The sequence below is a fragment of the Poecilia formosa genome, unplaced genomic scaffold (assembly GCF_000485575.1).
Source record: "Poecilia formosa unplaced genomic scaffold, Poecilia_formosa-5.1.2 Scaffold184, whole genome shotgun sequence".
Classification (NCBI taxonomy): domain Eukaryota; kingdom Metazoa; phylum Chordata; class Actinopteri; order Cyprinodontiformes; family Poeciliidae; genus Poecilia; species Poecilia formosa.
Genome location: NW_006800123.1, coordinates 85301 through 113273, shown reverse-complemented (window position 1 = coordinate 113273; position 27973 = coordinate 85301). Strand labels below are relative to the sequence as shown.

General features: G+C 38.9%; 2 protein-coding genes across 25 annotated transcripts in view; both read left to right on the top strand.

Annotated features, from left to right (window-relative positions):
* Positions 1-65: 65 nt before the first annotated feature.
* Positions 66-14555, top strand: LOC103147535 (poly(U)-binding-splicing factor PUF60). 7 transcript variants are annotated; one of them, XM_007565924.2, is made up of 12 exons: positions 66-155; positions 704-796; positions 1027-1122; positions 2942-3031; positions 3541-3591; positions 4665-4826; positions 5707-5799; positions 9535-9748; positions 9853-10085; positions 10483-10597; positions 13528-13775; positions 13858-14555. In XM_007565924.2, exons 3-12 carry the CDS (start codon positions 1045-1047, stop codon positions 14155-14157), a joined length of 1584 nt encoding a protein of 527 aa, XP_007565986.1. In that variant the 5' UTR covers positions 66-155; positions 704-796; positions 1027-1044; the 3' UTR covers positions 14158-14555. The 7 variants fall into 7 exon arrangements, with proteins under 7 accessions (XP_007565986.1, XP_016533973.1, XP_016533972.1 ...); XM_016678487.1 differs by lacking the exon at positions 704-796 and having other exon boundaries at positions 87-155; positions 9853-10043; positions 10486-10597; XM_016678486.1 differs by lacking the exon at positions 704-796 and having other exon boundaries at positions 87-155; positions 10486-10597.
* A 938-nt stretch (positions 14556-15493) lies between these two features.
* The window catches only part of scrib (scribble planar cell polarity protein), a 73290-nt gene continuing 60810 nt past the window's right edge, over positions 15494-27973 (top strand). For 7 of the 18 annotated variants that reach the window (XM_016678505.1, XM_016678503.1, XM_016678513.1 and 4 more), the window contains exon 1: positions 15495-16532. In XM_016678505.1, coding sequence (XP_016533991.1) covers positions 16374-16532 — 159 coding nt within the window. In that variant the 5' untranslated portion in view covers positions 15495-16373. Of the gene's footprint in view, positions 16533-27973 lie in introns of all 18 variants that reach the window. The other 11 variants (XM_016678517.1, XM_016678515.1, XM_016678516.1 and 8 more) reach the window with 4 other exon arrangements.

Below are 27973 nucleotides of genomic sequence, written 5' to 3'. Positions count from 1 at the left end.
TCACCCATTCTGCGGACTCGGCCAACGCTGGTCTAAAACCGTCAAGTATTGTGTGGATGTATTTTCTCGCGATATCTCGCAGTGAAATTCTCGCGACCTTTGAGGAGTGTGGCCCTCTCTTGAAGGTGTGCTTCATGGCGGTTACGAACACTGCGGTAAATATATTTTGCGATTAAAAAACAAACTTGTTACGTTTCTTTTATTACAATTGTTTATTGCGTAGTTAAAGCGCGGTGTTTTTCTTGTAATTATATCTGTACCTATTAATTTATATTTGTACTGGAGGAACAAAAAGCACCAGCTCGGTTTACGCGCCACAGCAATGAATGGCTAACGTGAGCTAATGTTAGGTCTGCTGCTAGCAACAAAGACATCGACAGCTGAATACAAATCAGGCCTTGCTATTCATTGTTCTGTTTCTTTAAACTCGGTTTAATGATAACTGTAAAGCTACAGAGCGGGGTTATGATATAGTTATGTATCTCAATAGTCTTTACACGAAATAAAAGGGTACCCGTAGCCTGCTACAGCTAATCTGCTATTCTAACGTTAGGATGAAAATCACGTTTAGTGCTCCTGCGCATCAACTGCACTGTTAGAAATCCAAACAATACGGGAAAGCTGTATATGAATCAGGCTGTAAATTTATGAGAGCTGCCTGTTTTAATCATAGTCTGAAGGCATCTTTTATCTCCCCCCATAGAAATTGTTGAATTGTTAAAGCTTCCCCGTCAGTCCTCTTCCCCTTGGGGGCTTTCCTGTCTCAGTCTGGTGGACCCAGCGGTTAGAGTGTTGCGTAAGTAAGGAGTTTATCCAGGCCCACTTGGTTTAAATCCGGGTGTAGGTCCTCAATATTTTTGCTGTTATTGATTAAAAAAAATAAATAAAATGGTAAAATCTCATTTATATTTTATTGTTTGTTGGGCAATTTTAATTTGTAGTTATGCACTAGGAATAAGCCAGTTAAATAAGTGTACGAGTTTTTTTGTTTTTTTTTTTGCTAATTTTTCCATTTTTAAATTGCAGGGAGGTGAAGCTCTGACGATGGAGAATGGACAAGGCACAGGCTCCAAGCTTGGCCTACCGCCTCTTACCCCAGAGCAGCAGGAGGCACTGCAGAGGGTGAGAGTCTCCTCCTGTCCATGTCATCCGGCATCCGGCACTATGAACGCCTTACATTACATCAAACATTTCATCTATTAATTCTTTATCTATTAAAAAAGGCTGCAAATACATGTACATTTTGTTTCTTTATTCTCATTTTCTTTCACCTAAGTGATGACGTGTAAAGGAAGAGGTGTTTTCCTCTTCAACAGAGGGCAAAGCAGCAGCCAATGGGGAAATCTGTCATTAATAATTTAAATGCTACAGAATGGAGGTTCTGCTGGTAACTGCACAGTGTGAAATCAATGCAGTTTCTGTAGATTTGCTGACTATTCAATAAATTTAAACCGGTAGTGGAGTGACACTTCTCCTCCAGTGTTGCTTTGTGGATTAGGAGGAAACTCTCCTGAAATGTGTAATCAGTAAATACCTGAGCATCTGTAAAAGATGAACATCTTAAGTTGTTCATCTTGCCTTCTGAGTTGAGCTTTATTTAAGCATTTTTTAGAAATTAAAAAGCCACAAAGAGACAAAGCTGCTTCTATCTGGTTCATAGAAAGAAATGCTGGCACAATGAGGGCAATTTGAAGTAAAAGCACGGTGATTGAATAAGATGAGCTACAAAAAAGGATGGTACAATACTCTCTACATGAATGCCAGAAGCTGTGTTTTACATTTATTTTGCAGCTGTTTGGCTAATTGGATAGTCTTGACAAAAATAAAGCTTGAAACTGAATAAAGACTAGCTATAATTGTGACAGATGGTACTTGGATGTTGCAAGGTAAGGAAAAAGTAGCACAGTCTCCCATTGGTTACAAAAACTTAAACAAGAATGTGCGATATAATGTTGCTTGATTTAAAACAAGTTACTGTTTTGATACATAGACTCAAGCTGAAAATGTTTAGATGAATTTAGAAACAAATGTTTGCTGTTCTGCTCTGTACAGAGTAACAATCTAATATTGACTAATTTCTTTCTTTCTTTTCTTTTTTTCTTTAATTTCAACCAATAAAACAGTCAAATTTGACTGGATAAACATCGTTATGTGTGGATCTGATAGAAAATGCTAGAAGAGTTTAAAAAAGCATGTGTATGCCACTGTTATCACATTTTCTAAGAGCGTTCTGGAGCTCTTAAAAAGTTATAAACTAGGCCCAGAGTATGACCACATTTCTCAGTAGAGCAACTGAAAAAAAAAAATCAGAGGTTGCACTGGCGCCACCACTGGTTGAAGATGGAACTGGAAGCGTTCCCATGTGGGTGTGGACTCGGATGTTCCTAAGATGCAACACCCTTAAAGCATTTGTACGTGTAATTTAGACTTTAATAGTTTATTTTATCTTGACAGTTTTTTAAGTTAAAATTTCAGCTCAATCAGTGGGAAATTATATTGAAAGTCATGGAAATATCATGGATTTTTGTTCTCTAAATACCAGTGGGAATCCTGGCTCATTCAAGTACTTTGAACAGTTTTTCACTAAGTTATCTGTGTTGTATGTTTCTCCTTCAAATAAGGAGCCTTGTTTAATCATTTGCTAGTCAATATGAAATTTATCCACCCTGATTTTTTTTCTTTAGTAGTCTGTAAAACTACAAAGTTAAAATGCAATGCTGTTGAAATTTGGGTGCATCGGTGCAACCAGCACCAAAAATTAGTCCAAAGCCCTGAGTAATGTTACATTTTACAGAAAATTTGTGAGTTTAGCTCATATTAAACACTTTTTTTAGCCATACTTTTTTATTGCATTTATTTTCTGCATGTGATAATTTTATTCTGCATGTTTGGTCACCGATGAAGGCGTAATAACACTGTCGTTTTCCTCCTCCTCCTCCAGGCGAAGAAGTATGCCATGGAACAAAGCATTAAGAGTGTGTTGGTGAAGCAGACCATTGCACATCAGCAGCAGCAGCTCACCAACCTGCAGGTGAGATGTTAAAAGCTTTCGGTTCTTCTCCAGAACAGACGTGGTAATGTGGCGTATCGACAGTGAGCCTTGATTCATGACAGATTATCTTAACCTGTCCATGCATTAGTAACTCCGGCCTCTCGGGTTAGGGTCAGTTGTCCTGGAAGTCCTGCTCCCCCCTGTCCCTCCCTCGTGCTGTGAGAACCAACACATGTGTCGACCATCTGCCTCTGCTTTTTTTTCAGATGGAGATGATCGTCCTGAAGGCTTTGGTTATCATGTTGAATGCTTTGCACTTTTAAAAGAGGGCCGTGCTTTACCTGAACTGCTGTGTGGTGAATTTGTAAATCAGGCATGGGAGGTAGATCCTCTGAATGTTTTGCTGTTTAGAGGGAGGGTCTGCATATCGTGTTAGCTTAATCGCTTTTATCTGTCTAGCAGAGCAATGACCTTTCTTGAAAAAAGCAAAAGCTAAAGGGGTATCTAACCGACTTTTCAGCACTTTTTTCATCTTTACTGTCTTTCAGATGGCAGCAGTGACAATGGGCTTTGGAGATCCTCTCTCACCTTTACAATCGGTCAATAGATCATTAAATTTTTTTTTCTTGTCCGCATTTCCAGTGGAAAAGGACTGTTACCCTTCTTTTACTGGTTGCGTTGGCAACAATCCCTGCCTTTTTAATCTAACCGAAGAATGCATATTTTATAAGGAAACATTGCTTTCTGCAGCGTCTGTCATTGCAACCATTTCTGCAGCGTTTGAGATGTGGAAGCCCTCATTTGCTTTTTTTGCTCTTTTTAAGTTTGCTTTCGCACTTTTTTAAAATCAAATACGTATCCGTAAACATGCTTTTTAATTCACAGAAGAGTTTCTAAAGGGAGAAAAGGCACGTCTCTTTGAAAAATATGCATTTCTTGTTTTGAAAACAGCAGCTGGCAGGAGACAAAAGAGGGATAGCAATCCCTTTATGGACCAAAATGAGAGAACTTCTGTGTCAGGGATATTTTATTTTTTCTTTTTGCCATCTCAATGTGAAGCTTTTTCTCGGTGAACAAACAAGTCATCTTCTCGTTATGCTGTAGCTTAGCAAAGTTAAACCTCCTCTGGTAACACGATGAGTTTAAGAAGCAGACTAAAGTCATCAGTAAAACACAAAGACCTGATGATTAAAGCATCCCCCTCAAGTTAGACTCGAGAAGAAAATTCCAAGACTTTTGTTTGGATTTCTTTTGAACGCCACAGTTACTTTTTCGTTACCTTACTTTGCATCCCTGGAGTCCAGGTCAGTTACCGAAGCCAAATATTTGTGAGGGCTGTGCATGTCGATCACTTCTGTGTGTTTTTTTTATCTCCATATGTCAGTAAGTAACTGAACACTAACAGAAGATAGGCCAAATTTTAACCATTTCAGGTGACATGTGTCAGACAAAAAAGACTTACCCTGTTGATCCCCCTTTAATACCCTCTATATACCTGTTCAGGCCTCCCAGTACTGAGAATTGGCCTTTTGACTATTTTTGGAAAAACATGCCCAATAGAGCAGGCATATATTTATACATATATTTTATCTATGTGTGTGTGTGTTGATGTTTATATTCCTTTCTTTTACTCTCTAATGCTTATTGTGTGTCGTTTTCCCCCGACTGGCAGGTGGCAGCTCAGCGGCAACGTGCGCTAGCGATCATGTGTCGGGTGTACGTGGGCTCCATATACTATGAGCTCGGGGAGGACACCATCAGACAAGCCTTTGCCCCCTTCGGTCCCATCAAGAGCATTGACATGTCTTGGGATTCGGTTACAATGAAGCATAAGGTTTGTGTCATTTAACATTCACCCTCCTTAAGCCTTTCCACATTTAGTCACAAACCAACCAGAAACATTTGAGGGTGCTGGTGGGTACACTACTGCTAATGTGCTAATATCGACGCTAATTTTTCCCTTAGAGCTTTTGCTAGCTTTGAAAATGTTTAGCACCCTTAGGTTTAAATTCAGAAGTGCTAATTTACAAGAACTGGTATAATTTGAGTTGGAGTTGGTGCTTTAGCTTCTGTGTTGGTGCAGTGGGTTGGCGTTAGCAGAACTAATGTTTGTTAGTGGTGCCTACTATTGTATAAGATTTGTTGAGCTTAATTGTGAAGAGAAAGAAAAGCAATTTATGGTTTTAAATTAAGAGTGCGTTTTTATTAAGCATCTCTGAGGCAATTTATATTTTTTGAAACAATCTTTTGTTCCAGTTAAAGCTACAAGTCTTTTGGGACATATCTTCAGACATCAAGAGACTTAAATTTTAGCCCACACTTCATTGCCAAATTGAAAAGAGCGCTCATGTGAACAGGGATTTTTCAAGTGTGGTCACAGACGAGGTCTGAACTTTAACTGGTCCATTTCATTGGAAACCCTGCCATATTCTTACGTTGTCTCCTGCCTCTAACAGGTTTTTTCTAGGTCCATTTGGCATTTAACTTGATCCATCGTCTCATGAACTCTGACCAAAAAGAAAGTGACCCTTACAGCACCTGCTTCCGTATATCCCAGATTCCAAAAAATGCGTTGAAGTCTGTAGTCAAAATGTGACAAAAAATCTGGAAAAGCTCAGAAGGTGTCAATACTTTTGCAAGACACTATAGTTTCTGGCCATATTTGAAGTGTAGTTTGGGTTTTCTGTGAACATGAATGGTACTTCTGCGTCCAGGGCTTTGCCTTTGTGGAGTACGACGTGCCAGAAGCTGCTCAGCTGGCTCTGGAACAGATGAACTCGGTCATGTTAGGAGGGCGAAACATTAAGGTGAGTCGTTTAGAGACGGTTTTTGCTACAGTGGGACATTCAGAGAGCAGTCATCTTATTCTTCAGCGCTTATTTGAGGAACAAGGTGGAGTGCTTTTTTTTTTATTTTTTAAACTAATAACAGGGTTGTGAAGTCAAGTCTGGATAAGACAGTATAAGTTCCACGACTTTCTTTATTGTTTTATTATTCAAAAGAGATGTACTTTCTTTAAAATGTTGATTTTATATTTAAATTACATTTTATACTTTGACTTACCATATCATACTGTGCATTTTTTAAAACATATTCAGTTAGTTTTTTTTAGATTAATGTAGATTAAAGTACTATAGGCACTTTTAGGTCTGGTTTTTAGTTCCTCAGGTGTGACTGGCTTGTGTCGGCTAATCCTATAAAGTAATTTTTTAATCTACTGACATGGACTCCATCATTGTGAAGCACAATTAACCAAGCTTCTCTCAAACAAGTGAAGGTGTTACATAAGGGTGAAACGATTTATTGATTACTGAAATAATCAATTAATATAGTAGTCGAATAAGTGTTAACTGGAGTACATAGTCTGTAAAACATGACATTTTCTGAAAGAAGAACATCGTAAGAGCAGTAATTAAGCCAAAACTAAATACAATATTTATGCATCTTTTGCTACAAATGATCAAGCATTCACTATAAGAATGCTGTCATTGCATTTTAGGCAATAAAATGTTTATTTTCATTTTAAAAAAGAAGAATTTGATCAGTTATTTGCATTTCTTTTGTATTTCTTGTATTGCATAAAATAAGCTAAAGCAGTTAAACAAAAAATTTGCAGACTGCACCATTTTTTTTTTATCCATTTACGCAAGTAATCTCCAGAATAAATGAATTGTTAGCCGCAGCCCTCACCCAGATTCTAGCAAAGGTCTGTAATAGCCAATTGTTACACCATAAGCTCTGAAGTTAATGACCCCTTTGGTTTGTTTGATTATTTGTGGAGCATTCAAATAATAAAACCCACCAGGGTGAATGTTTTCTCCTCAAATGAGTTAGGAAAAGACCTTAATGTTTACATTGATGGATATTTGTAGCAACCAAGTACTTTTCTTGCAGTTATACAAAAATGTGTTGCATTTGAAAACAAACTAACTTCTCTCCATGTTTGGTGTCTCTCTGTTTATTCACAGGTGCGTGTCGTATGTATGTAGTATGAAGTTTGTGTGTGTCTGTGTGTGTTGCTCTTCCAAGATGTCCTGGTAGCTTGTTTAAGTGAGGATTTTCAGTGAGATGCCCAGCGGTGCGTGAAATCTCTCTGCTACCAAGTTGTGCTGATGATGGACTGCGCCTGGGTGGTGTTAATTGGCCGCCTCATCTGTTGTACAGATGCCATTTAGACTCGTCTCGAGCTTTTTGTGAAAGCGTCGTACCGCTGAGATCGCGTAGCGTCTTGCAGCCAAACTCCGCTCCTTTTAGTGTTAAATTTAAATTTCAGCTCCCAACATACGGTTCATCCGGAAAGTATTCACAGCCCTTTACTTTTTTCACATTTTATGTTACAGCCTTAGTCCAAGTTGTATGAAATTAATCTCTTTCCTCACATTTCTACTGATTAATACCCTTTTATGACCATGTGGAATACAGTTGGACATTTCTTGTAGATTTATTGAAAATAAGTATTCACAGCCTTTGCTTTACACTCTTTGAAAATGACACCACAAGGTCAGATCTTTAGGCAGTTTCGCCCATTCTTCTCTGCTGTTCTTCTCAAACTCCATCAGGTTGGATGGGACACATCTGTGCAGCCTTTCTTAGATCTTTCTGGAGATATTCATTCAGATTTAAGTCTGGACTCTTTCTCACAGACTGGTTCTGAAGCTTTTCAGATCTTGGACATGAGCTTTGGGTCGTTGTTTGACTGTTTCCCCAGTCTGATGTAAAGATGCTCTGAAGCAGGTTTTGACCCAGGATGTCTCTGTACACCTCTGTATTCATTTTTGTTAGCTGCAGCCCTCATCCAGATACTAGAAAAGGTCTGAAATAGTCATTTGTTTCACCATTAGCTACACCTTTATCTTGACTATTGTGCCTGCAGTAGCAGCAGCATGCTGCTGGCACCACCATGCTTGATCAGCCGTGCCTGGTCTCCTCCAAACATGACGCCTGGCCTTTACACCAAAGACTTTATTCTTTGTTTCATCAGACCAGAGGATCGTGTTTCTCCTGGCCTGATTGGTGGGCTGAAGAAGAGATGGTTGTCTTTCTGCAAGTTTCTCCACTCTCCACAGTGGAACGTTGTATCTCTGAGAATGACCATCGGGTTCTTGGTTTCCTCCCTCACTGAGGCTTTTCTCCGGTGATCACTCCGTTTACACGGCCGATTCTAGAAGAGTCCTGGTGGTTTTAAACTTCTTCCACGCTTCTTCTACGCCCTTTGAGACCTTTCAACCAGCAGAAATGTTTCTTGATCCTTCTCAAGATTTAAACCTCAAAACAATCTTGCAGACAAATCCCTTGAGTTCACGCTTGATGTTTGACCTCTGACCTGCGCTGTCAACTGTGGGACCTTACAGAGATAAACGTAAATCAAGTCCAGTCAACTGAATTTACTTGAAATGGAGCTGATTTAACTTGTAGGAATGAAGTGGTGTGAATACTTTCCAGATGCAGGAAATTATAAAACCTCAGTTGCATCCTGACAAACTTCAATAAGTTTGTTTCGGTAACTTCATTACACACAGTGATATTTTAAAGTGTTTATTCCTGTAGAATTTAACAATTATGGCCTAAAATTTGCAAAAGTAGGACAGTGCACAGGGCTTATAATTTCTTTAGATGCAGAAACACTCATGTACTATACAGTATCTACACTCAATAGTCACCGAGGTGATAAACCTGTGTAGCATTTTTATTTTACCGTACTTTATGGCTGAGTTGATACTGAACTTGATGAAATGCTATAAACCAACACCAGCAGATGACATGGCTCTTGGACTGGAAACTTGGATTCTGCGTATCTCTTCTCTTCGTCCAGACTCCAGGAGATTGTTTTTGAGATAAAACGCAAAATTTATTTTCATCTGAAAAGAAAGCGTCTTTTTTTTTCTCCTTAGCACACATAAGGTTCTTCCGACATTTTTCTCTGTAATCCATGTTGTGGATACAACTATTATGCGCCTTTTCTACCACACTTAAATTCATTGTAATTTTATTTAAATGGCACCAATTCACAACAAATGTCTCAAGAAACTTTACCAAAAAAATCACACATACATTCCAGTTGATCATAGTTATCAAACATTACAATAACCTCAATTATTCATAGTAGTTTAAAAAGGTTTTATCTGAGGAAACCCAGCAGATTGCGTCGAGTCATTGACTTGCAGAATTTATTCCTCCTGGGTGGACGTGTTGACAGCAGAAAATCACTAGAGTGTTTCCTTCCACTGGACTTTCCATTCATCTGCTTGGACAATAGTCAGCTTTTTAGCAAGGGCATTTTTGGCTAACCTATCTGTCTTATGAACAGCTATCAAGCCAGTGGGTCATAAAAGTCTAATAAAGTTATTTATTTATTGTTTTTAAGAAAATGAAGAACAATAAACACTATAAAATATTATTGTATGTAATCTCACTGCTGAGTGGAGTTACCGAAATAAATCTTTTCACTGAAGTGCCCCATAGACTCTTCCCATAGTGCGTTTTCCATCGGTACCCTAAAGACCCCCCGTTTAGAGGCCCTGTCGATTTAATCTGTGCAATAGGTTGGGCGGCCAAGTAACATCGGTCAGGCGCAACCCATCATCGACCAGCTGGCAGAGGAGGCACGTGCCTACAACCGGATCTACGTAGCGTCTGTCCACCCTGACCTGTCGGACGACGACATCAAGAGCGTGTTTGAGGCCTTCGGAAGGATTAAATCGTGCACGTTAGCTAGAGACCCCACATCAGGGCGACACAGGGGCTTTGGCTTCATTGGTGAGCTAGGAGGCGCTCATTCTCTCATGCTCCTGAGTTGCTGATACCCTGCTGCTGACTTTTTGCTGTTTTCTTCCCATTTTACTTTGAAATTCATCCAACAGAGTATGAAAAGCCTCAGTCAGCCCTGGATGCGGTGTCCTCTATGAATCTTTTTGACCTGGGTGGTCAGTACTTGCGAGTCGGCAAAGCAGTGACTCCACCGATGCCGCTATTGACCCCCACAACCCCGGGTGGGCTGCCACCTGCTGCGGCTGTAGCTGCAGCGGCAGCTACGGCTAAGATAACGGCCCAGGCAAGTATAAATCCCTTCCAAAGGGATTTAATGGCCCTCCAGGTAAATATAACTCAGATCTAGCTAGATATGACACAGCACAGATGCACAGATTTCTGGGTCAGAAGAAATCGGAAGTTACCAGAATAGTGTTAGTTTAGCAAGCCTGAATGTAAGCCTGCTTCAGTTAAGTTAAACGCTTAAAAAAAAACAAAAAAACATTTGTACTTTAAAGCTCCTCCCTCTCAGTTAAACGGCAACAATCCGTGATTATTTCACCTGAGATCCTTCTTAACTCGCTAAAATGAACTGTTTGCCACCAACATTTTGACCCTGATGGAGACGAGGCTGAGCTCTCTCTCTCTCTTTGCCATGCGGTGTGATTGTTCACTGTGTTGCCTTGTGCTGTTTTCTGTGTGTTTCCCATACCTAATGTGTTGGGCCCCCCCCCTTTCTTAAGGAGGCGGTAGCTGGCGCGTCAGTTTTGGGGGCATTGGCAGCACCACAGCTTCTCGGACAGCAGATAGGATTACCTCAGGCTGTTATGGCTGCACAGGCACCAGGTGTTATCACAGGTACGGACTGATGTGAATCTGTCTTTGTGGGTGTGGCGAGCAGGGTTGTTTCACCTCCGAACGGTATTTTTGACAGTATGATGACATTAGGGGAGGAAATAATTACAGTACAGTGGACCCCCTTATAGCTGAATACCTGGGACTCCTCTAAAAGTGCTTGTAACTACCTATTTTAATAGTTTAAACGCCAAATGTATCTAAATATGTATCAATACGTACAGTAGAAACAGCAGTGCTGCAGAAGCTAATAGCTATAGTCTTCCTTTTGTCTGCTCTTGGGGGTACAACCAATCAGAGCCAAGGAAAAGGGGCTCTTGGATTGGTTGTTTAGCGAACACCAATCAATTTAATGTTAAGTTTCATCACACCCTGGAATTTCAGCTTCTATTCTCTATGAAAAAAATCTGCAAACAGATGGATTTTAGTTTTACAAAAAAAATAATCTGTGATTAGGCGGGGGTCCACTGTATAAGGAAAATGTATTTCTCCCCCATACACATTTCTTCTTTTTTTTGTCAAATGTGTACACTTAAATAAGTGTTAATATTAAAGGTAACCTGAGGAAAATGTTAAAGAACAGTTCTGAAATTATGATTATGGGAAATAGCTATGCAAATCAACGTGGCACTATCCGATACTGAAATTTCCCATCTTGTTTTGTGGTTCAGTTTTATAATCCACCTTATCAATAAAAATAAAATCACCTAAACACATTGATGGCCAGACGTGTTGCTTTTTAAAGACTAAAAACATCTTTAAAGCAACACGTCGGGCCATCAATCACCTAAAGAAATTCAGGAACACATGAAAAATTAAGTCATTTACATTTTACAAAGATATTTACAAGGCTTCGCGAATCACAGAAAAGGACATTACTGTGAAATTGAGAAGACATGTTTACCAACAGTACAAGAGTCCGTCAACGACTAATCCATGAAGTCAAACAGAAAAGGACTGAACAAAAAGCACCGCAGGCCTCAGTTAAGGTCACTGTTCCTGGTTCGACAATAAGAGAAACTGGGAGACCTCCAAGGTCAAAACTACTGCTGATAAAAAATATCACAGAGGCACATCTCACCATTTCCCTAAAAACCTTTATACCCAAAACATTTGGGGATACATTTTATGGACTGCAGAGACGTAAGTGGAAGTATTTGGAAGGTGTCCTGTTGGAGCACAGCATTTCAGAAAAAGACCATACGACGAGTCAGACCATAGCGGTGATACTGCTGCGGTCTGGGGCTAATTTGCCTAAATGCCATAATTGATAAAATCTTAATCCTGCTGTCCATCAGAAAATTATCCAACCATTAGTTTGTGAAGCTCAAGTTTACCCGAGTTACACAGAAACACAACCTGACGCAGGTTTACCACTGATTCTGCAGAGTGAGCTAAAGTTCCTCTACACAATGTTCGACTCATTCCCAGTATTTCACACAGGATCAACTGGATTTATTAACTTTTCCCCCAAAATAAGCCATCTAAAATGGCTTCTTTATGTAGTTGGGTTTTCTTCATTTATTAAAACTTCTTTTACGATGTAAAACATGTAAGTATGGGCAGAGAGCAAAAGCAAAGGGGATCCCTAAAGGACATTTTACATTATAATGAAGCTGCTTTTCATTTATTAAAATGATTTAACCAAAATCATTGGTTTATACTTGATCTGGTTAATGCATGTATTAAAGCAGGTATTTCAACTTGACATGTCTGACAGCACAAGATGTATGGTTACACATCGAATCCTTCGATTGATTCCTTTTTCTGGAACACATTTTTTCCTTCTACTAAACTTTCCATTAATTTGCTTGGATACTTCCCTTTAAGAAGCTTCTTTTGCACAGGCATTTCGGTGGCCTACCTGGCTTTCAACTTACTCCAACAATTTGTTTGTAAATATTATTATTCACATTGCTCCTCTCCATATATCATAAATATACATACATGCTAAAAGATTTTAAACCTGTATGTACCATTTGTAACAATTGTCTTCTTTTTTTCCAGGAGAAACGCCACAAAATGTTTTTCTTTCTTTTTCTTTTTTCTTTTGTTTCTCACTCCGCATTTTCCACACACATTCAGATTTGGATTTTATGGGTTTCCTGAGCCTAACAGCTATATACATTTTGATATGTTTTTCATTTTCATATATGCATATTTGTAGATGTATAGTACCTTTAAAGGCATTTTCAAATCCAGCCAGAAGGTTTTATCTGGGCCTCTAGACTCTAGAAATAGAACCTTAAATATAATTTGTGTGCTTAAATATTATTTCATCAATCAAATTACAGCAGTTTCATCTGTATTCTGCCAAATTAGATTAAGGTCAAAATATGTTTATTTAATTTCAAATGCAGAGATGGCTAATTAGTCATACTTTAACAGTTTGTTAATGTGTAGTTTTGTTGTTTTACTTTATTTGATGGGGACAAATACAAGACAACATGCCTGCATCAGTATTTATAGCCATAGATCATTTTGCAACACTCATCACAAAAAAGACCTTTAGCAGTTGATTAAAATGAAAAGTTAAAATCAACAGTAAATATAACATATAAAACAACATATTTAGAACAACTGAATAAAAATGTTTGAATGCAATTCTGATTGATCTTTAGTAAATTCTTTTGCCTTGAATATTTAAATGTCAGTTATGGTCTTAAAATCAGACGGTAAGTTACAATACTTAAAACTCCTAGTAGAGAAGCTAAATGGTATTTTATCAAGACATTCTGCCACACCCGGCCCTTTAAACACATTCTAGATCTTGATGTGACCCAAAATGAATGAGCTTGACGCCCCTGCCTTAAACAAAGTGAACCTTTATGCAATTTCGAGTCCCTTCTTTATTTTTTACTCTGCATCAGATTTCTGCTGTTTAAGCTACTTTAATGTTCTTGAGCTGCAGTCTGTGTGCCTTCGTTGTAAAGGTGTGACTCCAGTTCGTCCTCCCATACCCGTGATTCCCCAAGTTGGTCTAGTGAACCCGGTGCTCGCATCACCGCCTGTGCTGTCTAACCAAGCCGGCGGCTCGAACCAACAGGAGAAGAAGGAGGAGAAAGAGGAGACGCTTCAGGATGGCACAGGCCAGGAGATGCTAAGTGACCAGGAGCACATGAGCATCTCGGGGAGCAGTGCCAGGCACATGGTGATGCAGAAGTTGCTCAGAAAATCCGAGGTAACCCACGCTTCTGATTTACCAGTCGTGTCTCCTGAATGAAACCGTTCTGTGCTCACTGAACCTTCTTGTCCCACTTCAGTCCACGGTGATGGTGCTTCGAAACATGGTTGGACCAGAGGACATCGACGACGACCTGGAGGGCGAGGTGACGGAGGAGTGCGGGAAGTTCGGCACCGTCAACAGAGTCATCATCTACCAGGAGAAGCAAGGAGAGGAGGAAGACGCAGACATCATAGTCAAAATCTTTGTAGAGTTTTCCGCTGCCTCCGAGATGAACAAAGCTATCCAAGCCCTGAACGACCGCTGGTTTGGAGGCCGCAAAGTTGTTGCAGAGGTGTATGACCAAGACCGTTTTAACAGCAGCGACCTTTCTGCATAACGTGTTAGAAATGGCTTACCAGCACCCGTATCACTTACCTGTCACCAAAAGTCATTTCAGCCATCCTCACTGCAGCTAAAAGGTGCGGGCTTCTGAAAACTGTAATTATGTTTTTATTGTCTTTTTTTTTTTTTCCCTTTTTTTTTATTGCTGTTGATATTAATATGAAAAAGTTCCATTGGGGGTGAAATTCAATAAAAAACTTGTAGGATCTTTTTTTCTGCTTTGTGATCTGTGAAGATTCCCTTTTATGGTGCAAGTTTCAAATTTTTGTAATCTGATCTTGTACGACAGTTTTTTTTCTGCTTAGCTCCTTTGTTTTCTGTTATGAAATTGTCAGGACATGTAAACACTTTTTTTTTCCTTTCTACAATTAAAGGTTATTGTTTGTCCACAAACAGCTTGTTGGAGATTTTTTTTTTTTAATGGTTGCAGTAAGGAAGCAACTAAATACTTTTCTATTTGTTTTATTGTGGTGTGACTGAAACAATCTTAAACTTTTTATGAAGGTGGGATGGACCAGTTGAAAAACACATAACCACATTTAATTAAAATTGTTGCTATACATGATTTGCCTCATCCTGTATTTTTTTTTATTTTTTATTTTTTGATGAATATTAGGAGTGAGTGAAATTTAGGCTAACCTGGAAGGGGATTAGAGATTTTAAGATTATTTTGGAATAAATATGGACTTAATTTACAGAGTCCTTGCAGATTTCCTTTACACTTTAAATTATTTATAAATGTGTTTTATTATGAATAGTTTAGATCAGGTGTGCCCAAAGTCGGTCCTCGAGGGTCGGCATCCTGCATGAGTTAGTTCCCTCCCTGGTGGTGGTAACAACCTTCTCAGCAAGTCAGAAGTTTCCTTAGGCCTCTAATAAACCATCATTTGATCCAGGTGCCTTAAACCAGGGAGAGAACTAAAACACGCAGGATGCCGGCCCTCGAGGACCGACTTTGAACACCCCTGATTTAGATGATAATTGTTAGAACTAGTCGGAAAAAAAGTTACACATTTTGCTTTATTTCACATTTGGGAATTTAAACATTAGACAAAAATATAATTTTTAAATGTCACACAACCGGTTTTGCATGCTTTTGACTTATTTATATTTTGTTTTACTTTTGGGAAATTATGAAAATATATCACACTGTGTATAATTAGTCTATAAAAACAACATGTTACTTTGAACAGATATTGGGATACTTTTGTGATCCAGTTTATTCAGAGGTATCGGTAAGTTGAAATACCCGATAAGGCCGCCAGGTGGCGGTGTAAAGCAACCTTGTGGCCTCTGCTAAGGAGAAGCTAAGCGGCGGTGCTTCAGCCCGAGCCTAGCCCAGCCCCCCGCACACCAGACCGGCCTGCCTCAGCTCAACAGGGGAGGCAAGCGCGGCTGTTGCTGAAGCTCCTGCTCTCTCTGCTTGGATTCTACCACCCCTGGGGTCGGATGAACACCGTCTGGTCACTTTTTGTGACTTATTCTGGGATGTTGCTGCCACACACAGTCGTCCCGTGTTTTTTGTAGTTTTTATTAAAGCGCTGTCGGTTAACGGCAGCTCCGCCACAAAGACGTCCAGCCTCCTCCTAGCCGACGTTGGCTAACTGTGACTAGCTTCCTGAGGACGAACGCATCATTACGAGTTAATCTCCGCTGACTCGTTTGGCGTAAGCCGCTTGGTCATAGCTGTTTATCTATAACTCTGTGACTAAAGTGGATGCTTTCAGTTGCCCACCCATGACTGCGGCGGATAGGGCAGCGTTTCGCGACGCGGGGTGTTCGGAAGATTGATTTTCAGTTAGCCTCGGTTGAGGAGCTTCGGGCTGCTTCGGGGGATGTTGGCGGCGGCGGTAGCAAAACAAGCTAACGTCGGTTGCTCCGTGTGAAGGAGGGGAGTGTAAGAAAGTGAGGCAACACTTCAAGCCCATCCGTGAGGAGCTTAATTTCCTTCATGTTTGGTTAAATTCCGGATTGGATGTCGCTGGGAGGATCCCGACAATTTTCAAACAGAACCGGACACGGAATATACATCAGAAACAGATCGAAGGGATTATTTTTGTGCTTCTTCAGGTGGATTTCGGCCTCCTACTCTGGATCATTGGAGGAACAAATTAGGTGTTTTGACACTGACTTAACCTCCCTCTCCCGCTGCACCCTCTAATGCGGAGATCTTAGTAGCACCGGCATCCAAATCCCCTTAGGCGGCCGGACATGCTGAAGTGTATCCCCCTGTGGCGCTGCAATCGCCACGTCGAGTCGGTGGACAAGCGCCACTGCAACCTGCAGACTGTCCCCGATGAGATCTTTCGCTACAGCCGCAGTCTGGAGGAACTTCTCCTCGATGCCAACCAACTCAAAGAGCTACCAAAGGTATGCTTGGTGTCTTTGCGTGTTCATTCATTTACCACCGCTTCAGTTTCTCAGAGTTGTTCACGTGTTTAAAATCAGAGGTCACTTTGCAGGTGAAACAATCAGTGACACACCCCAGCAAATCACATGACATTTTCCTTACTTTCATCAGGTGGCTTCTGTTTTGTTTGGTAAACTTTGACCATTTTGCCCTCTACATATGCACGGTTTTTACTCAAATTAGCATTCATACCCCTTGAACTTTGTCACAACTACCAACTGCTATATGTTTTGACTGGAGTTTGTGTTATAAAAAGGACAAAGTGGCACATAAAGTACAATGATTTTAATGCTTCAACACACCTCATTCAAGTAATTAGATCATTGGCAGGACTCCATAGAGCTTAACTACATTCTGATGAGATGTTTCACCCATATTGGACCAGAGGAGCCCTTTAATGGTGTTGTGGTTTAGATAAAAGCATAATTGTGTGCTAGGAGACCTAGTCAAAGACTAAACCTAAATTGTAATGCTTTCTGCTGAGCTGCAGCTTGTACTTGCTGCTGTAAAATATACATTTTAAGCTAAAAAAAGAAAAAAAAGAAAAACACTTTCTAGATGCACAAAAATAGTTTAGACAAAAGTTTGGCGGCGTTTTTATAGTGCCCAATAATTTAAAATTCCTATGAAAATTGCTGGAATTTGTAGGTTCTTATTGTATCATTTATTTTTGGTCAAACTTACCAAGAGCTATTCGGGTGTGTGTGGACCTGCATGTTGCAGATTCCTGACATTTCAGTCTTTTATACCTAATTGCCAGAAACTATGTCACCAGTGCAAATGGTGTTGCTTGGGTTACCTTCAGTTGAAATCTGAAGAAATATTTGTCTGTTGGCAACATTTTTTTTCTGTCCAAGACGATCTAAAAAGCAACAAAATAATCTTAAAAAACACCAAGATCTTGGCAAAAAAAAACAACCCAAAAAAACAGTAAAGCTTTCTAAAAACCAAAAATCTGAGACGACACTGAAAAATCTGTTTTCATTTGAATTCAAAAATACTTTATTTATCCCAAATTGATGTTAAATGTTGAAACTCAATTTCCAAGTATCTTCATGTAGTTGTTGTGGATGGTGATGCTGTGGACACGAAGGAGCTCCAGTAGCAGACAGTCTGACAACAAATCTGAAGAGCCCTCTGACTTAAGACTGATGTATGACTGTCATGACCTGCTAACAGCTAAATATCCAGGCGGTAGAGATTATATAATTCCACAGTGACATTTTCTGGATGACACCATCAGTTGTTGACAAGCACTGCTAATCCACCTCATTTGCTTTTGCCACTCCTCTTCAAATATGGCTGTACGGTTAGAAAGAGACATTGGAGTCGGGAATATGATTGATAGCAGAAATAGTTTGAACTATTTCCTCCTTTTCTACTTCTCTGGGATTTGAAGTTGTAGTTCAGGTGTTACTTGAGCTTTTGAGAGGCTAACCAACTGCTCCAAGCTGTAAAAACAATATCTTGTTGCCATGGTTATGTATCATAACAACAATCTGAAAGTAAGAGCAAAAAATGCTTCCAGCCTCACTAAGGGAATAATTGTCCAAAGATGCAACACCTCAACCAGAAAATGAACAGAAATCAACAAAAATAACAAATCAAAAGTTGAGTAAGAGCTACTGCAATATGCAGCCACATCCATAACAAACGCCTGTGAGTTTGGTGGCATGTCAAAGCCCTTGTATTTTCTGAGGTGGGATGTGTTATGAAAAGCTGATAACTCAAACTTCTCGCTTGAAAAAAGGAGCATTCTTCTCCCCGAGGATGTTGAATATAATCATTTTTGATGTTTCTGACAAACCAAAGCAGCTGGTACGAATCTAACAGTGGATTGGGTTTTGTGTTATAGGCATGTGCGGAATGACGTGCAAAGCTTTCGCCACACACATCAATACAATTTGAAACATGTCAAAAGTTCTCTGTGCTCCATGCCAGTTTATTTTAAGAGAAGGCCTGCTGTTATGTCTGCATTCCCATAGCGTTACAGACTTTGGGAATGAAACAATTGTTTTTATTTAGTTCAGAGCATTGTTCACCTCCAGGACAATGCGCTGTCTGTGTTTGGGATCCGGCATGGAGGCTGAATGGACAGACTGACCGGTTGCAGACCCTGCCACTCTCTCACATTTCATGGCTTTAGCTTTGTGCTGAAAGGGACAAGTGGCACATTTGCTAATGAAGATTGTTAACACTTTAAGGTCAGCTGAGTGTAAAACAAGTGTTGGCAAAGGACTCCCTTCTTTGAGTCCTTCACAAAGGAGCTGTTTTTTCTTCTTGTGGTAGACATTTATGACTCTTCATTCTTCTGTTCTGCAGATGTTTGGTCTCTGAAGCTTCAGCTTATTGCGCAAAAATTACACCAACGCTTAATTTAGTCTAGAGTCAACTGTAATAGTTTTGGTTTTTCTGTTTTTATTTAAGGAAGTTTGTAGACGTACATTAACAAACCTCCTTTTACAACCAGCCACATCTCATAAAAAACCTCCAAAGGAACACTTGGAACTGCCTGGACATTGATCCCGACGGTCTGTTTCCAGCTGTTGCTGTGGAATTTGATTGAAGTACTTTCACATAACACTTGCTTCCATGGATTTTACTACCTGTCCCGTTGTCAACACAGATGCAATACACACAAGGTATTTAGATATTCCAGACTGAAATTAATTACTTTTTTTACAGGGTGAGCCAAATGATGTTAGGATTTGATAGCTAGTGACTTCCTCCTGCTCTTTTTCAAACTGAATTTGAAGGTTTATTTATATTTATGCCTCTCACAATAAATAGTCCCAGGTATTATTGCAATAAATTATATCATTTTTAGATAATTTTTGTCTAATGTACTATTAGTAATGGTATATTAATGCAAGAGCACTCTTTCAAAGTTAAAAAAAAAGAAAACTTGGCACTGAAACTGGAAAACATAATATCCAAAATAAACATAATAACCAAAACAAAAATAATTCAAACTGATTGTGAAGTCTCTGTAACCAAAATTTATCAATCATTCTCTTCAGATAGAGAAAATAGGCAAAAGATCCGGTTAGGACATTTGTAAAATAAAAGTGTAAACTAACTACTTAATACTGGGTATGAAATGTTTTCAGATTTTTAAAAATGGAATGATTTTCTTCAACAATTGTTCAGATGGGAGTTATGAAGCTTATTTTAATTGCTTTATTTAACCAATTGATTTATTGTTTATTTTGATAGGCTTTTTATTTTCACTTTTGTTTATTTTGCTTTTGCTACAGCTGGAAAGAAGGATTTCATTCATGTCAATCCTTCCTTAAAGTCTTGTCTTTTTACAGGTTCCATGTCTAAAGCCTTTATAGAAATATATGCCATAAAATTTGTTGTAAACTTAAATCGGTTTGGTCCAAAATTGAGCTAATTTGGACATGTAAAATGTATTGAGTCCCTATACGGTACTTGGTCTAAAACCAAGTCGGTCGTCTGTAGGTCTGTCACGATAACGACTTCAGCTGGACGATAAATTTTTCCAGAAGTTATTGCGATAAGCGATAATACTGTTTTAGTATAATGGTAATGGCAAGATGATAATGCAAGAACACATTCTAAAAGATGAGTAAGCTTTCCATTTTAATGATCATTTAAGAGTTTAACTGTAAGACTTTTTACATATCCAAAATAAATAAACAACAAATAAGATGAAGTTTGAAGTCTTTGTAAAAATAAATTGTCCTTCAAAAAAGAGACCAAAGTACCAAACTGAAGACTTTTATCGTCCAGTTTTTGGTAGAAAGAGGGAGGAAAAAAAGAAATTATGCCAATAGAAATTATTGAGTTTGTTTTAATTTATCATGCAATTAATTGATTTATTGATCATTGTGACAGGCCTAGTCGTCCATAGAGTCTTTGTTTCCGGACTCTGTGACGTTCTAGCACGGACAGCTAACCAGCCTTGTCTCTGTGGAGAGCTTTCCTTTCTTTTTTTTTTTCAAACAGTGGATGTAAATTCACAGTGACAGACTGTCTTCTATGGTCTCAGGAAATGTGTAGTGTGCAGACACAAAGCGTATGGGCCCTCGGAGTTGGAGGGGCTGCAGCGTTGGGGGTCAGGCCCATGCAGAGTTTAGGGCACGAGTGCTGACTGTACAACGAGTGGCATTACCGTCACAAGCTCACTACAAAGCGCCTGAGTGCCTCTGCATAGCTGTGTGGCCCTTTACTGTGTCACTGTGCATTCCAGTCAGCGGTGAGCCCAGAGCCCCGGATATTTTTGGATGCCAACCCGACGTCCCTGTTTTGTTCATCAGCTCATCTTACACGTGAACAAACCAGCATTATGTGGCGCTTGTCGGCTGCGCCTCCACGTCGAACATATGTCACAGACAGGGAGTTAGCCGGCTCGCATACAAACCGTCTCTGCTCTGGGATGAATTCAGCAGTAGACTGACCAGTCAGGCAGGGACAGTTTCCATCAGAGGGGCAGGTTTGTTTCAAAAAATGCTGCCGTTGCATTTAAAAGGAAGTAAACTGGTGACTTGTTTTCAATGCATACAACAAAACGCAACAATGATGTAAGGTAGCAGTGTGGTTCTGTGGGTGGATTGTTCTAGATAGAGATGGCAAGGGTTTAACATGGTGAACAGATGGAGATTTAAACATCCTGATCGTTTCTTAGGTTTGCTCTGCCTCACCCCTGCTGCACTGCTTACTGACCTCAGATAATGCTGCTTAAATAATGTCTCCTTTTCTAAATATAAAACACTTGTAATCTCGTTGAATGCTTTAACAACTACGTTGTGAAATGAAACTTTTATCAAGCTCTCAGATAGTTTGGTAAATAATCTGTGATTCTTTTCAGTAATTTTCTTATTTTGTACCGCTAAAGTCGAAAGTTATAATTTAGAGCCTAGATTAGGGGCTCTAAATTAGGGGTGATATGCACTTGGTTTTACACAATATTTTGTGTTAATATTGTGATAACTCTAAAAGTGTTGATAAGAACTATTGCTTCTCTTAGGTAACTGTGACGACATGATGCAGCAATCATGACCTCACAGCACAAATATGTGCTTGAAAAACAAACCCATTTGTAATGCGCTTCTTTAGGACACAAGTCAGATATAGAAGTGTGATTTGTGTCATATGTGCAAAATCTATATTTATTGGTACTTTCGTTATAAAAACAGTGGAGAAAATGATAAAACTAACAATCCTGACAATACAGACAATTTATTTTTTAGTTCATTAATTGTACAATAAATCACAAATCGTATAAGAAATGTATCACATTAAATGATTAAAAAAATGCAATAAATACTTATCTATGTATATTAGTATTAAAGAGCAGCAACATAGTATGTATTTAGGACACCCACCTTGTATGTCATACCACAGATTATGCTAAATAAGAAAGGCCGGAAATAACTGCAACGAACACACTGTGTTTAATCAAAGTAAGATCTGGATGTTGGATAATTAATTTCCTTTTCCAGCTGGGGACTGACCGTTTCTTTACCTGTACCACCTGCCCAAACATTTCTAATAAAGAAACATTGACGGTATGTAAATGAAGTTAAAACTACTCTGTTTATTATTCCCAAAGGACACAATCATTTATTTGCAGTTAACTCGTAAATTTCAGCAGTTGATTTAGTGCAAAATACACAATTTAGGGCATGGATTTGTGTTCACATATATCCACGGAGGATTTCCACAAATATCTTTGACGTTTTGGAAAGAAGAGCTGTTTAACTGCTGCCCGCCCCGCTTGTCTTGTGCTTTCATTAACCATTTTTGTTATTGAGCGCCCTCTAAGTTTTTGGATGCTTTTGCAATTTAGCTCTACCTCAGAGATCATGTTGAGCAGAAGGAAATAATCTTTTTAGCCATTCCAAAGTCCCATGACGAGTTACAAAGAGATCCTTTCAACAGTTTGATCCACCTCCCTCCCTCTGCCCCCACATCCAGTGTATCCAGTGTCTCAGCTCTTCATGTTTCCCCTGTACTCTAACATGATTTAGGATTAGTTTTAAGGTTTTTTTTTTTATTAGTTTCTACTGAACCCAATTGTTTTTGAAGGAACCTTGTGGACTGCAGGTGCAGTAGCCTGCAGCTAAATCCAGCTTCAGCTCCAACATGGCCCCTACTAGCTTATCTACCTGCTCTTACCTTTTCTTTTGTTGATCAAGGAGCAAGCCCGCGTCGGGTGTGTCCACATGTGCCTTTGCGGAACAGGTTTTAGGTGTGTTTACTCAGTATTATTTCCACCAAAACGTCTGGGTGCGATTAAGGTTGAATGAACATTGCAGGTTTTCTCGCGTATTTGCCAGAACCAGAGCAGAACAGAAAGTGCCGTAATGAAGAGGCTTGTACAGTTTTAACACATTTCCTAGCAGCACCTTTAGATAAGATGGATGTGTGCATGATAAATAGGAAGGATGACTGTGCAGCCTGGTTAATCCTCAGCTGTCGGTACGTTCTGCTGTCAGATCTGTGACTAAAGGGCAGATTAGGGCTTCACCTGGCCGTGAAAACGACTCCGATCGCCACGGTTCTGACCCCTGTGTTCGTGCCAGCATGCTCCAGCGTACCGCTTCCTCTGGGATCTACTTTCTATGGGTCCTTTTTTTCCTCAAGATAAAAATCAGAGCGTTTTTTTTTTCTTCTTCTTGATTTAGTCTCTTGTGTGGGGTCAAGAATACATTCTGCACATGTCTTGCTATTGTTTACCCAAGCTTTGTCAAGTGTATTGAAATATGGCCAACAGCAGTCAGGATACAGAGGGACTGTTGCTATAATTTATCATTAACTTAAAATAGTTCTTGGTAGAACCAAGGTACTTCATGTTGAGCTCTCTCTCCAGTGACTAGCTGATCTAGGCTAATGCAGAAGACAAAGTGCACCTGTCACTACCCTCTCTGCAGTTAAAAACCACATATCTTATCTCTGTTCTCCTCCTCTTATCTTTTAGTAATACAATTTGAAACCAAAACTATTCTTGGTCAAGCTCCAGCAAAACACCTCTTTGTGTCACAATTTTTAAAAAATCCCTTCCTGTTGTTCCGATTGTGAGAAAACAAAAAAAAAAAACAACTTCTGTAATCAACCAAAAGGAAGCAGATTGAGGACTGAAAGGTCCACGATCGAGCTGCAGCGAGAGAGATCTGTTTCTTTTAGATTCGAGAGCACATTCAGCAGGTTTCTTTGTCTGAACTGATGACCAGCTGGCCTCACATCCTGCCAGCCCCCTCCTCCCCTTAACAGGAGGGACAGACGGATTGAAAGGAGGTGCGTATGTGGATAGGAGATTTTATAGCACTGAAGGGGTTTTGGAGGAAGATTTCCAATGCAAACCATTGGATTAAAAAAAGTGATCTGGATTAATTTATCCATAATGTTCTGTTGCATTTGTCCATCTATGAACACTGGAGCTTGGCCTGACAACAAATGACCAGTTGACAGAATCAACTGGAGAGACGTAATGCCAATATCTATAAGAAGACATGTTTAATAATATGGATTATTTCCCCAGAAAATGGGTAAATGTGTGATTACTGAACTGTGAATAGGCAATGGTCACTGATGTTCTTTTTATGGAAAGATGTGTATTTTGGAGATTATACATTTTTGTCATTCTGCTTTTTGTAGAATAACACTGAGTAAATAACGTAGCTTTTTAGTTAGTTTTTGGTTGGGTGTCTGTTTGGGTAGAGCCAGTAGTTTACTGCTGAACAGAAAAGGCATTTATATGTTTCCAGTTGTAGGCTTAAATCAGCATTTCCTTATAAGAGTGAAGAGATCTTATTGGCGCTCTTTCTGCCAACTGACCATTAGTCTACAGCAACAGATGGGGGAGGGAGAATACCAGAGAAAACTTAAATTATTCCCACACTTTGTCTTCAATCTCATAAAAGGGATTTTAAAACATAAGAACCAGTTTTGAAACATTTTTAAACCTTAATATGACGTTCTGGCGTCTGCCAGTAGCAGGAATGGTTATTTCTTGACTGTAATGAAGATGAATCATATTTTTTTTCTTTTGCTGACCTGTGTAAACTTGTCACCTCCCTTCCTTGTGCACTCTGGCCTGAGACGAAACCCTCAAAGGTAAACACAGAGGCAAAGCTGTAGTGAATAATTGATGGCTGGCTTGGCGGTGGCAGCTGTTTGCAGTAAGGTTGAGTTTGTGGCCTCTGGGTCACAGTGATAGGGTTAGAGACCTGTCTGCTAGAGTTTAGCACATGACAGAAAATACTGAACAAGATTCTTTCTTTTTCTTTTTGCTTCAATATTGTATTTATTTTTTACTTTTCGATCATCACAGAAAATTTCAAGTGCAATCTCTGTGTAATCGTTGATAGCGGTAACAACACTCCTTAGTGAAAATGTTTCTGAATAAAGAAAACTCAAGCTTGACTATTTTTAGCCATTTAACAATGAAGTAAGATGAATCACAAAAGTTATAGGAAGCAATCTGAACTAAATCTGCTGTTCATGTAAGACATGAGAAGACAAGAAAGCAAAACTATGCAAATAACAGTTCTGCTGTTTTTTATTTTCTCAAATACTGTTGGCATCTTTTTTATATTTTATTGTTTTTACAGAAATCAGAGTCAACTTAATCTCATGGAGCATTTCTAAAGAACGGTAATACAAACTTCAAGGATCTCTACCTACAGAGAACAGTTATTTACTCATTGGTTAGCGAGATAAATAATATCTTGTGAAGAATTTTGTTTCATTTTGCCCAAAAAATTACCTTAGTTTCTTTTTAACATTGATAAAGATGGAATGCTGGTGTTAATAAATATTCTTGCTGCTGCTAATCTTGAAATGTGGAGCAGCTGAATTCAGCCACCATGTTTGTTTGGACGAAGCTGCTGTTCTGGACCTTTTGGTCCTTTGAGGCTGATCCGTTTGGGGTGCTGGTGTCCCTGCGGAGGAATAGGTCATCCAGGATGGCTTACAAACCAACCACAAACAAATGCTCTCTTTATCTGCTGGCCGCAGACAATCATTGGAGGCCGTTATCGCTCCACAACCTGATAGCCTTCACATCCTCAGGCTATGCAACAGCACCACTGATTTTTAGATGAGTCATATTCTGTCACCTGTAGCTCTCTTATCTCTGTCCAATTTGCGTTTTACAATTGAATCCAGCTAACAGATACGACCCATTCAACAGGTTGTAGTGAAACTTGTAGCTGTTTCACTCAGTTCCCTCTTGATTTGCTCAACAATGAACACTTCGGTGCTGTTCTGCTTTTTTTTTTTTTTTAAGTTTGTTTTTGAGGGAATCTTTACGTCTGAGCTGCTCTCATTGGCAGATTTATGTCAGATCTTTTTTTTGTGTATGTGTGTGGGCAGTTTATGAACTCTGTCACCACCTCAGTCGGGGTGAGCCTGATTTGTTGACGTCTGTGCATTTCTTGTTGATTTTCCGTCTGAGAGCAGGAAGCAGGAATAATCAAGTGAAGGGTGGAATGTCCTGCTATTTAGCTCAAAATCTTATTTTCTTCAGCATTTCAGGAACTCTTAATCCCAAGATTATAAGGCTGCAACCAGCAATTTTGAAAATTTATAATTTTATCGATTTACTCTACTGATTAGAAAGAAAACACATTCTACAAATTTTCATATAAGCTCTTCAGCTTTTTTTTATACAATATTAGAAATGCATTAAAAGATGCAAATGGACAAAATTTAATTCCAAGGTTTCCCCCAGAAAACTTGCTAAGCCCGGTTGTTGGGGCTTAGCAACCAGGAGACTGTCATGTTTTTGATTAAAAAATTTTTAAAAGTTGACAGGAAATTTTAAAATATCACTTGATAATTATGTGTTACTAGAAGATTGGAGGATTAATTTCTAAAAACCAACTATAAACTCTTAAAAAATGCAAACATAAAAAAAAACAACTTAAATAAGCAATTCTAAGGCTGGTGGGGGCACAAGTAAAACCTGGTGGCCTGCCTGGCTTATAATACACTGTGGGTTTTACCCAAAACCAGGTGAAGTTTTAGGTAGAACATTTTGACAAACTAAATGTAGACATATTGTACAATTATGTTTTTTCCTAACAAATGACCCTATTCTTTAAATCTGTGAACTCTAGTTAACGATTAATGAATTACTAAATTAGTTGATGATTATTTCTACAATTAATCCGATTAATTGTTTCAGCCCTACAAGCTTGATGGCGTACATTTGAGAAAAATTTGCTAATTTTGGTTGTACTGTCAAATTGATGTAAAACAACTTCTTTTCCTGCAATCTTGTAAGATAAGGAACAAAATTATTTTATTTCTTATAAGTAATGTTATTACAGGATTCTAAAAGCTGTGATAAGAAGCAGTGAAATAAACCTGCAGCTGTGTTTAATGTTGTGACATTTGCATTTTTCTTGATCTAAGTCACTGTTTGTTTTATTCCGGGAAATTTCTCTCGCTCATCCAAACCGGATTTTTTACTCTTTACCCTCCTGTGTGACAGAAGAATAAAAAATGCTTGTTTTCCATGGAAAATGAGGAAAAAGTAATTTTAACCGAAATTCAACCTTAGAATGCTTGTGACTATTTTGAAATCATTTTGTTTTTGAGAATGAATTAACTCAAGGCTGTCACTGACTCGGTAATCATTTACAACTTATCTAAATTGTTCTGTTTTCTACTCGCCTCATTATTGATTAAGTTATTGATTGGGATGTTTGCTATTTTCTGTTGTCATTAAACAGGCCAACAAGTGTGAGAAATGTTCCTCATAATAACTTTGGAAAGATTTTTTTTTAGATGGAGTTAGTTGTTATTCCTTCAATGTTAAAGTTGAAGGGCATCTCTAACCTACCAGATTTATCTCTGTAAACTGTAGAAAGCTGTTTTAAGAACACTTATTTATTTCTTGAATAAGCGATATAGAGAGTTGCTGCATCACTGAAGATTTGCTGCAGTAAAATCGTCCAGGTTAATGGGACAAAGAGAGTTTTATAAATAAAATGTGACCAAAAAGACTTGCTGCATTTTGCCTTTTATTCGTTTTTCACTTTTCCACACATTGGAAAGTCATGCACGACATCATGAGATATGTTTTGCTCTACAGAATCAAAAATAAATATGCCATTTAAGAGGAAAAAAAAGTTCTGATTTGCTATTGTGTTAAATTGCTAAATTATTATATAAAAGGAGCCTTAAGAAGAAGCTTTATGTGATGCATCACTACGTCAGTGACGATGATTTTCTGTTGGAAAACAGAAAATGTTTTAAATTTCTTGAGCACCTCATGTTAGCATAATGAACATGTTTAGCATGCCTGAAATTTGTCTTCCTTCTGTAATGACTTCCCCTCTGAGAAGTGTTGTCGGAAGAGAGTTTCCGATCCAGGATTTCTGGGTTCCTATTTCAGTTTTCTTGCTACAATTCAGCACACAAAATG

What these genes read in the sequence shown, in the direction of transcription:
- LOC103147535 (XM_007565920.2), top strand. Translation starts at nt 135, where the DNA reads ATGGCGGTTACGAACACTGCG. An exon ending in TGGCGGTTACGAACACTGCG is followed by an intron (nt 156 to 1,026) that starts GTAAATATATTT and finishes TTTAAATTGCAG; the next exon opens with GGAGGTGAAGCTCTGACGAT. An exon ending in GGCACCAGGTGTTATCACAG is followed by an intron (nt 10,598 to 13,527) that starts GTACGGACTGAT and finishes TTCGTTGTAAAG; the next exon opens with GTGTGACTCCAGTTCGTCCT.